We start from the raw sequence: 11,329 nt of genomic DNA, 5'->3' as shown, positions 1-11,329 counted from the left end.
GCCTGTCTTTCTATATGGAGATAGTTGAATTCTCTGTTATTTTTTTTTCTGTCTTTTTCATGCTGTTTCAGTTGCTGCTGACTTGAGTGTGTCACGTGTCAACAACGTATTGCACCAGCTCACAGGTCTTGCAGAGATGGATGAACTATGAGAATTAATTCAGTCCAAATCTTTGTTTTGTTCTGGTCTCATGCCGTTCTCACCGAACCGTGCAGCCATTAATTTCCCCGCGTATCCTCCGCATTAACGGTCATACTCCAAAAAGGCCCTAATTAGTCATCACTTCACGAGAGGGGCGGTGGGGCTGTGGATACCCCCCTCTGGACAGATTTATAGACCTAGCCTTGAACGCTGGCCCATTTCTCGTGGAGTGGAGCCCATCCTCTGAAAGGGGGATGAGTTCAGTTTGTCTGGGCTCCCATCGCACGGTGGAGCGAGAGAAGGTTCGCCGGCCTTCTCACATCCATCCAGCAAACATTATCCCCACGAGTTTTACCGCACTAGATCTTTGGATCCTCCAATTACTGCTTCACCTTTTTTGCAAAATACAAAACATAAAACTGCATGCTTTACATTGTGAGCAGGTACAAGAAAATTCAAAAAAAAGAAAAATCAAAAAAAGAAAGAGAAGGGGGATGTTTATGTTAAAATGTGAGTTGAGGTGAGCAGTGACCCTATGGATGTGTTAAACGTTTGAGCCAGTAAGCTGGGAGTCAGCTAGGCCCGTGTCAGATCATTTCTTCCTCTTATACTGTTCTTCTATTATGGAAATCTTATACTGTACTTTTATTATGGAAATCTTATACTATAACTTTATTATGGAAATCTTATACTTTTATTTTGGAAATCTGCCTCTACAACAACACTTGCATGTCAGGGAGCGCTTGTTAAAGCACGTCATGTGACTATGTGTGGTTATGAGGCTTCTATTCACCATGAATGGGCCGATATTAATGATGAGGTGACACAGTGTTCTGGTAGTAAGTGCAATAAATAAGAGGAAAATCAATGAAAACAGTGACTTCATTCGCAGTTCCCCCAACTTTTCCCTTTTTTACAAAGCAAATAGGATGTTTTCTATACGCTTGTACCAAGGTCTTAGAGGAAAAGACCTGTGGGATTGCAGTGGTTGTGATTAGTGTACTCTTTAACTTTCTTGAGAATAAAGCTGCTTTAGCTAAGAAGGCTATGTGTGGTTTTGCTTATGAGGGTGGAGTCCAGCGTATGTTATCCTGCCGTCTTCTGAATAGAAAATATTTGTGTTGGCTGAGGAAAAGTAGAAATTTGTTGTAGCAGCAGGTGGCTTTCAACTCTGAGCATGTTTAAGTCTTACATCGAATCCCCGTGTTATCGGTCTATTCCGTTGCCTACCAACACGGGTATCGCCGATTCGAACCCCGTGTTACCTCCGGTTTGGTCGGGCGTCCCCACAGACACAATTGGCCGTGTCTGCGGGTGGGAAGCCGGGTGTGGGTGTGTCCTGGTCGCTGCACTAGCGCCTCCTCTGGTCGGTCGGGGGCGCCTGTTCAGGGGGAGGGGGTAGCATGATCCTCCCACACGCTACGTCCTCCTGGCGAAACTCCTCACTGTCAGGTGAAAAGAAGCAGCTGGCGACTCCACACCTATCGGAGGAGGCATGTGGTAGTCTGCAGCCCTCCCCGGATCGGCAGAGGGGGTGGCGCAGCGACCGGGACGGCTCGGAAGAGTGGGGTAATTGGCCTGATACAATAAAAAAAACAAGTAAAATGCACTTTAGTTATGTATGTGCCTCAGTCAGTCAAGTGTTGTTTTGTCAGGGACCTGTGTTGCCTGTAACTTGTTCCTTATCAGTGTGTTGTGTATTCAAAGGCAAATCCAGTGGTTCACCAAGGCCGGTGAATCAGAATCAGAATCGTGCTGGATACAGTGTTCTCCAACACCGTCAACAAAACAGAAATAACCAAAATTTCCACAGAGGAATGGTGTCATATTCCTCCCAAAGTCTCAAAGACATATGCCAAACTATCCCGAGGCATATTAAAGTTGTCCCAGTGGCCTAGTTGCCCCATGATAACACCCCAGGTCAGTGTGTGCTGTGTATGTTGAAAGTAACCTTGAAGGAACTGAATCTATTGCCTTGTTCAGGGTAAAGTTGCTCCATTGCACTGGTGGGTGGCCACAAAATTGCCCAATTGACACAAAGTTACTCGTGCCATTTGGTATTTCTGGGACAATTTGTGTTATTATGGCTAACAAGAGTACCATAGTGGATAGCTAGCTACGACCAGTGTTCTTGGCTTTATATTTCTGTATGTGTGTGTTGTGTGTGTGAGAGGGGGGGGGGTTAAGATCATTCCTCTGCAGCTCAACAGTTTTGAGTAGCAGCTAACACATGGATATGCATGTGAGTCATTTCATCACATGTTTGTTTGAACACAATAGAAGAATCTGCACCACATGCCCGCCAGCGTGTTTACAACCTGATCTGGTGATCACAGGGTGCGAACAGACTCCTCTTAAAGGCCGGACTGCAGTGTAGGCCATAAGACGTAGGTAAACCTGGGATGTTATCAAGGAGTGAAAATCTGGAGACAATCTGCGTCCTGATCTAAGCTGGGGGACAGAAACTCTGCAGGTGATATGTGGTGCAGCGGGGGGACACCTCTTCTGGGTTCAGGCCGGAGAGCACTGGCGCATTATCAGACCCGAAATCAGAAGCGGTTTCATATTTTAGTAGGTTTGGAAATACATGATGCAATTACGTTGCTTGTGTAAGTGTGCAAATGAAACAGATTACAGTATATGGGGGGGGGGGGTGTCTCTTCTGTAGAGTTCACACATGATTCAGTCTGGCTGATTCCACAATGCTAAAATCCTACTTTAGTCCCATGGAAAAACAAAGTAGGCATGTAGCATGCCGTCTTTGAATGGAACTGGATATATAAGAGGTTACACATACAATCTCAAATCAACACCAAGGAGTCAGGGACTAATGAATCTGTTATTCTTCATCATAGATGAGACATTTTACACCAATATCTGGCGTCGAATCAGTCGCTCATGTTCGCAAACATTTATCTGACTTTCCTCGGCCAAAGAGAATGAATAGTGTGTGTGTGTTGTGTGTGTATGTGTGAGCTCTGATCCTTAACGGTGTGAACACATGTAGCGAATTGTAATGAAAAGTAAGCGTAGAAATAAAGTGTTCAGGGATTCACAGCTGAACAGGCGGCTGCCGGGTGTTCCCAAAACATCCCCTCCCAAACTGGTTATCAGTCTGCCTATCGTTTTCACTCCTCTCTCTCTCTCTCTCTCTCTCTCTCTCTCTCTCTCTCTCTCTCTCTCTCTCTCTCTCTCTCTCTCTCTCTCTCTCTCTCTCTCTCACACACATTTAATCTGATATCAGAACACTTAAATAAAACTAGGACACCATGTTAAATGTATACTTTAATAATTCATCCAAAAAACATCCACAAGGTGCAAGAAGCTTTCTAAGCTGCGATAATAAAGCCTGCAAAAGAAAGAAGTATAACACCGTTGAACTTTTTTAATCGAGATAAATGGTGACACACCGCTTCCCCGTGTAGTGATTTGTGCTTTATGCCTCGGTTATAAATAAGGATGCAGTGATTCATCGTCTGATTCATTTCCTTGCATTGGATGCGTAACTGCCATATTATGCTTCGATAGTAACGGAGTTTTCTGCACAGGACATTCAGTGCACTTGGACACACATCTTGTGCACACTAAATATGTGTGGGTGTGTGTTTGCGTGCTCCCTACCCTTTTTTGTCTGCACAAATCCTTGCTGATGCAAAACGCTGTCTGTATAGAGTCTACAGAGGTGAAAAAAACTGGTTCACACAGGCATCAAATCTATGGGTATCTATATAGATAACATGGCGGTGGGAGATTGGCCTGATCAGAGGACGAAAACAGTTAGCTGACTGCATATTTCTATCATTCCCTGCAACTTCTAAGATACCAATGACAGTTTTTTTTTTACAATAGAGTGGAATAGATAAACAGGGCGAGCTCGAGCCAATTTTGCTTTTTGAATTTACTCTATATTATATAACATAACAACCACAGCCATCACCACTATTTGGCTTGTGGCATAGATTAACCATCTCTGCAGACAAAGATTAAATTGGACCTGACCTTAAAAGGATTTCACTTGGGCCCTGATCCCTAAAAATAGAGCAAAAAAATTTTTAGATCATGTTTGCTCTCCTCTTGTGAAATAAGGATTCTCTCCATCTGTGAAAACAGACTCCTATAAGGAATAAAATCATTACTTTTGTTTGAGTCTAAGGTTTCATCAGATGATGGAAAAGTTGTGGATAAGTGACCTTGAAAGAGGCAATCCGTTGTGTCGTGGTGACCGCATCAGTTGTTTTGGTTTTGCAGTTGTTCCATCGGTCGGATAGGAACCTCTGGAATTTGGAGAACATAAATACCAGTCAATGATAAATCATGTTGTACTGGTGCAGTTGTCCATTTTATTTCCAATCTCTCCTTGGTCCACCAGACCAATGCTCAGTTTCTCGCCAAGCGACAACAGTCATTTCGTGTCGTCCTCTAAGGTAGGGGTCTGTGGGCGTGTCCCGTCTTGTCCGGGTGCTGGTGTCTGATTGGTCGAGGCTCCTGACAGCAGCTCTCCCACGCTGCCACAGTAGAGCAGAGAGCGCATGGGCCACTTCTGGACGGGGAGACAGAGGATCATGCTTTTACTAAGATGAGTCAACCATTTCCTCAGCGTGCCACACTTGGGCCTCCATTTGAGGGAGTGTCATTTACCCCGTTAAACAAACCAACAAAAACCAACCCCTCTTAAACTTTGGGTATAATGGCGCTCTGTGTTATAGCCCAATGTTTAGAAAAGGGGAGCCTAATCACAAAATTAAACCAACACCAGAGACATGACCCCCCCCCCATCTCTCAAATCGTTTTCAGATACACTTGGTGTTAGAATTTCATGGTTAAGAATATGGACCTGTGATTACTGTTTAAAAGATAATTGTGGTTTTTCTGGAGCCACAATTACCTCCCTCAGGAGGATGCACCAAAAATAACCCTGGTGCTGAAGCCACCCACCAAGTCACACCTGTGTTTATGTATATGCACTGGATTCAATCTCTTATCAATTTCCTGCTTAATATTTGTCCATTCCTCTTTGGATAGAACTCCTAAGTGAGCTTAGAAGCTCCACTTTAGTTACTCTGAGTACCTCCCATCTCCTGAGTCTTTAGTCTTCATCCTGATTCCTGACTGTTTCTGCTCATTTGGTATAACCGTCCTCCATCTCAGGACCCTTTTTTGAGTGACATTTATTTCAGTTCAGTTTTCAGAACAGAGCAAAAGGGCATTTTGAGATGGTTGAGACAGATTGTGAGTTTTAGGCTTTGGTTTTCTAAATTGTGAGGGATGACCCAACTGGAGCAAACTGTGTTAAAGGTGCTATCAGTAAAATTTCGACTGTATCATAGCAATATGACCATCATGTAAATTGGAAAGAGTTGTCAATATGTACCAATAGTAAAACAATAGCTTTGCCAGGTGCTGAGATTTCCAGCTTATAATACTTAAATTCTGGCCTGGAATCTTTATTTTGGTACAAAGGGATTTTTTGGTAAGTCCTCACATATTCATCTTGCTGTTTGTTTCAGCTTTCAAATATGGAGGAGCCAGCTTTGCGACACAGCTCGAAATGATCCAAAAAGCTTTTTTTTATTTGGCAAAAAAAAAAAACGTGATGAATGCTTCTCCAAAAGTAGACTAATATAATTATTGCTTTTGGGTGGGGGCAAAAACTTTGCGACTTTAAAAGCCTAAACACTGATGCCAAGTTAGCAATACTACTGTTGGACAGGTAAGCAGCATTGTTATTAAATACATAATCATGTGTGATCATTTATAGCTGTTGTGCAGTGTTTGTACTGTACAGTGTTTTATAACATGATTATGCTTCTTCACTTGACATTTCTGCTGGATATCTGAATTAGGTCACTTTTGAAATTGTGAGACGTTATTAGTGTTAATTATTACACCTGTGGGCCACCGTCGCTCAAGCGATTGATTGGCGACATCCCCCCCCCCAAATTGTACTTGGCCAATTACCCCACTCTTCTGAGCCATCCCAGTCGCTGCTCCACCCCCTCTGCCGATCTGGGGAGGGCTGCAGACTGCGACATGTCTCCTCTGATACATGTGGAGTCCCCAGCCGCTTCTTTTCACCTGACGGTGAAGAGTTTCGCCAGGGGGACGTAGTGCGTGTAGTGAGAGGATCACGCCATTCCCTCCAGTCCCCCCCCCCCCCAAAACAGGCGCCCCGACCGACCAGAGGGGGTGACATTGTTGAATGTCCTAATCTGGGGAAGTACCGGAAGCAAACAACTCACCATTACTGCGGTGGCGTCTCCCTACAATTCGCGCGCGTTTGATGGCAAGCTGTCATAGGAGGTGTACAGTTTCTGTACTTTTACCTTTACTTTCTATGTAACGTTACTTTTGACAACAATGTCTAGGTGTTCGGGAAGAACCTGTGCAGTTCTCAGCTGCTCCAACAGTAGTGGCAAACTTAAACTTTGGCAAAAAAACTGAATGCAAAATACTTTACTTCATGAAGAATCCCCCTGTCTGAGACCATATTCTCTTCACATAGATTCCCTGGGCGTGCAGAGGACCAAGGTGTTTGCCAGAACTGGATCAAGAATATTAACAGAAAGGACTTTGTTCCCAATAACAACAGCACGGTAGGTTTTGGTTAACAGTAATCAATCTCTATTTATCTAGGGTTAGGTTTACTACACATGCTGCTGTCAGTCAGCAGGCAGCAGTACTGACTCACTATGACTTGCCACCGCAGTAATGGCAACGCCGTTAAATGGCGGAACACACAAATCAGTCACTGGAGTCATCTACAGTTGCCGGGGGTGGTCACCAGAGCAACATTCTACTGATAGCACCTTTAAAAGCAGGATTTTCATGGTCAAAATTACAATGTCTTGCCTTAAAAATGTTGGCTGTATTTCAAGAAATCTCATTTTTCTTCTTCTCCAAGTTGGAGAGTCGTCTTTAAAACTGATTTCTAGAGAATTCCAGTTAGCTACAACCAGACATTCCAATTGGTCTGCTGATTTCCATTGTTAACTAGAGACCCAATTATTATAACTCAGTGTTCGTGTTGTTCGGCAGCCTGTGAGTCATTGTTATGAGGATGTTTGTGACCTAAAGAGGATTTTTCCACATCTTACTTTAACAGGGTGGAGGTATCCACCGGGCCTGGAGGGCTGGGTGTGCTCAGCCAGAGTCCCTTCCTGGTCCAGTGTCTCTGTCAGGTGAGCGATGTAGTTGGTGGCCAGAACCAGAACATCCAATTTAGACAGCTTTGTGTTGGGGGGAACTGAGGGCAGAGCCGCCTGTAGAAAGTTAGTATGGAAGTGATGCTTTATTGATAATAGGCTTGTGCCTTTTTGCACCAGGTGTCCAAAGTGCTTCACAATGTAAAAAAAAAAAAAAAAAAAAAACAGCAGCAAACATAAAATAGCAAAACAGACAATTTAGTAAATGTAGCAGATTAAAAGCAGATCTACCCTGCAAAACTAACATAACATCATTTAACAGAACGGTGAGTAAATAACATGTTAAATAATTCTGATAATATGGCATCAATGGAGAATAGAGAAGAATGATTCTTCCAGAGAGAAAAGGGTTCAAAAATTCACATTAAAAAAAAAAATCTTTTCACTTACAATTCCTTCACGAGATGAAGGAATTGTAATCTGAATTAATGTGAATAAAGTAAATTAGGGCTTGAACGGGCTTGTAAATCAGATCTGGATAGATTAGTGTTGGTGCAGTACATAACAAACAAAGAATGGTGTTCAAAACGGCAGTGATTTGTCCAGACATTGGAGACTGTCCTGTTACTGAAAGCAGTGAGTTCGATCCCATAAAATGCCGTTTGTGTTAGTAGATGTGTGTCCTGTCTAAGTGTGACAGAGCAAGGAAGGACTCGCTTTTGATCACCAAATGGCTGAACGACTGGATTAGAGCATTAGCAAAATGCCTAATATGGAAATGAAAATGTAATAGACATGGACATGCCGTTCACATATTAGTCTGTAATGAGATGCGCAAAGTAAAGGAAAAACTTAATCTGCAATGTTATCAGTTGAACAATACAATAATGAAACAAAAAAAAATGTGTAGTATCTTCAAGGCTCAGCGTTTTCCGTTTTTATTTTTCAAAGCCATCCAGCATGCCGAATTTCGCCACAAGAGGACACTGTTACATAACCTCACACGAACAGGAACAACTTTTGGATCTGTGGAAACTTAAAATACGGGTGAAAATCAATTTAAACCAATCTGCTCCTTTTAAAAAATCTGGCTATTTTTTGGTGAAAATTGGTAAAACCCGAAAATGCTGAACCTTGAGTATCCTGTGGACCCAAAAAAAAACCCCATTTGTGATAGCACTACAAAATGAAACCGAAAACTTGGCATGAGCGTGCTGTCTCAACAAGCACAGAAACACAAACGAAAGACGCAAAATGTAGAGTGAGACAAACGAACAGGAAGCATCCAGACAGTCAGAGAACAGGACGGGCCTCAGTCATGTTTGATCAAGGATTTTGGGACCAAGTGACGATGAAGAGAGCAAGTGGATGGAAAGTCAGACACGTGTGACTCACCTGCAGACTGTGGAAGGCCTGTCGCAGGTTACGGACGCGACTCCTCTCCCTGGCAGCGTTCTCCGGTGAGTGCTGGGACCTCAGCACCCTGCCCTGGACCATAGGACCGCCAGAACCTGTATGGGACTGTGACCCAGATCCAGACTGCACCTACATTATACAGCACATCTGTGTCAAACTTACAGCCTAAACAAGCCCAACTGCCATTACCATGAGTGTTCCCAGTTGTGACACTGGTGTACCTCAAGAAAAAAAAAAAATCAGTCCTTTCGCCCAGTAGCAGTGTCTCGCACTCAGTTTCATAGATTATTTTTATAATTTGCCGCCATAAAAAGCGATCATGTTGAGTCAATCAGATTAAGCAGGTGGATTGATATTGAAATTTGCCTCCTTAAAATCATCAGTCACCTCAAAATACAGTCAGCAACTTCAGAATAGACTTTTTACCACTATTCAGAGAAAACCGCTTAAGTGTTGGTTCCAGATGGAATATATTTTTTACTCCCATTGTAAATTGGAAAGGGAATGAGTAACATATTGTGTTCCTGTGTGGGAAGGAATCATTTAATTTCTATATTTTATCAAAGTATAGAAATTCAATTTCAAATTCTATTTCACATTTTGGTAAAGCATATCTTTAGAATGACTTTAATCCAGTTTATTAACCTATGAGAAAGCACTCTGAAAGATAATATTCCCTTTGGATGTTGCTGATATGCTGAAATTTCTCACTTTTTTCAAAACTGAAAATGTATTTATAGCTCATTAACCACAAAGGTCATAGGTCATGATGACATGGGGTGATACATATTCAAACATTAATTAAATAGCTCAGTGCTACACCTCCAGATCCATTTCTTTCATTCATTGGTTGACCTGAACTTTAGAGAAAGTAATTTTCCTCCACTAAATTCCCATTTGCTTGCCCTGTTTATACATCCTTACAGAAAATTGTCATCAGGGAGATTTCCATCAAGTGCTAATGCTGCTGTTAAAATACTTTCTCAACATCTATTACAAAGGTTTATTCAACAGAATATATAATATAGGGCGGCACAGTGGCCCAATGGTTCGTGCTGTCGCCTCACAGCAAGAAGGTCCTGGGTTTGAATCCTGGTGTTGTCCAACCTTGGGGTCATCCCAGGTCATTCTCTGTGTGGAGTTCGCATTTTCTCCAGGTGCTCCAGTTTCCCCCACCATCAAAAAGACATACGTCCATCCATCCATTATCCCAACCGCTTATCCTGCTTTCAGGGTCGTGGGGATGCTGGAGCCTATCCCAGCTGTCATTGGGCAGCAGGCGGGGAGACACCCTGGACATACATGTTAGGGTTAATACCCCTGTCTGTGCCCCTGATCGAGGCATGGCAAGACGAACTGGAGTTGGTCCCCGGGCACTGCCCACTGCTCCTAGCTCCACAGCTAGGATGGGTTAAATGCAGAGCATAAGTTCCCCACGGAGATTATTAATAAAGTATATCAAAAAAAAATCTCTTTAACATGAAGAGTTGTGTGCTTTTTTGTTTTTGTTATTTTGTTTTTTTACCATCTGTCACCCTGGAATTCATGTGAAACAACAACATTTTCCACATTTACCCAGACTCCTTAGTCACATATCCTTCTTTATTGAATTTAACTTAAGTAGCATTTCGTATGACTTACCCATTTTCTTGGCTCTCGGCTGCTGCGTATGCTCTTCCTGTACCCAGGCAGCGGTGCTCGGGGGTTGGGTTGACGGGGCTGCTGATTTTGTCGATTCGACATGGTCGGACCGATGCTGAGGTGGTCCACTGCAATGGACATGAGACCTTCCAGGGGGTTCTCAGCCATGAATGCCACAGTACAGAAAGCGGTACTCTCCCAAGCTTGTTTTGCAGTCTTGCCAGAAACTCACTCAAGCTTAAATGTCTTCGCTGGTTATCTCCTCTATAACTGGCAGAAGTTTGGTTTCCCTTCTCTTCCACACTCCCCTTTGGGAGGAACTAACGTCGGATAAAGACTTTGGTACTTCTACTGCTGAGCACGCTGTCTGAGAGCATCGTGAGGGTGAGATATGGTCAGAATTATGTCAGACGATCAAGACCAACGGGGTCGATGAATGCACATATCAGACTAACCTAAACAGTGATCATGAGAAGTTGACAATGTATGAGTATGTCTTTCCTTGTATTTTCTGGAATAGCAACTCAAGACCATTCAGGTAAACTGAGCTGCATGCAAAGCACCTCCATTCACCTTCTCAAAGTTATCTAGCCGTCTCTCCAGACCTCCGGATATCTAGAAGACTTTGGTGGTCCATGTAGTTTTTCATGTAGATCCAGTGAGGACCACTGAAGTTTCTTAGATCTCAGATATGTGTTCCCGATGATAACTCTTCACTAATGGTGTTGATTTCCCTTCCTCCTTTCTGCCTCTTTGCACATCATCGTTCATCTGGATTCCTCTGAGTCCAGCCATTTCTTTGAGTCTCCCTCTCTCTCTCTCTCTCCCTCTCTCTCTCCCCCCTCCCTCTCCCTCTCCCTGTTGCCTTATCGGGTGAGGTAATGTGGGGATCTTCAAGTGGTCCTTATCTCCCCGCCTGGTCCTCCCCTGGATGCTCAGCTGCCAAGAGGAGCAAGCAGGCTGGTCTGGGGGAGTGCAGGATTGGAAGG

At 43.4% G+C, this 11,329-nt stretch overlaps 1 protein-coding gene across 1 annotated transcript; it reads right to left on the bottom strand.

The window, feature by feature from the left end:
- Window positions 1-4,543: 4,543 nt before the first annotated feature.
- Window positions 4,544-10,508, bottom strand: LOC130124863 (transcription factor 24-like). The gene is made up of 4 exons (XM_056294209.1): window positions 10,341-10,508; window positions 8,679-8,828; window positions 7,236-7,400; window positions 4,544-4,681 (listed from the first exon to the last, which is right to left on the bottom strand). The coding sequence occupies exons 1-4, from the start codon at window positions 10,506-10,508 to the stop codon at window positions 4,544-4,546; spliced, it is 621 nt and encodes a 206-aa protein (XP_056150184.1).
- Between the last annotated feature and the right edge of the window lie 821 nt (window positions 10,509-11,329).

Source organism: Lampris incognitus, chromosome 15 (genome assembly GCF_029633865.1).
Source record: "Lampris incognitus isolate fLamInc1 chromosome 15, fLamInc1.hap2, whole genome shotgun sequence".
In the NCBI taxonomy this organism is placed as follows: domain Eukaryota; kingdom Metazoa; phylum Chordata; class Actinopteri; order Lampriformes; family Lampridae; genus Lampris; species Lampris incognitus.
Note: the sequence above shows the minus strand (reverse complement) of the source record. Positions and strands in the feature narration are given on the sequence as shown.

What these genes read in the sequence shown, in the direction of transcription:
- LOC130124863 (XM_056294209.1), bottom strand. Translation starts at nt 10,508, where the DNA reads ATGGCTGAGAACCCCCTGGAAGGTCTCATGTCCATTGCAGTGGACCAC. An exon ending in AGGCCTTCCACAGTCTGCAG is followed by an intron (nt 7,401 to 8,678) that starts GTGAGTCACACG and finishes AACTTTCTACAG; the next exon opens with GCGGCTCTGCCCTCAGTTCC. An exon ending in GATACCTCCACCCTGTTAAA is followed by an intron (nt 4,682 to 7,235) that starts GTAAGATGTGGA and finishes CTCCCCGTCCAG; the next exon opens with AAGTGGCCCATGCGCTCTCT.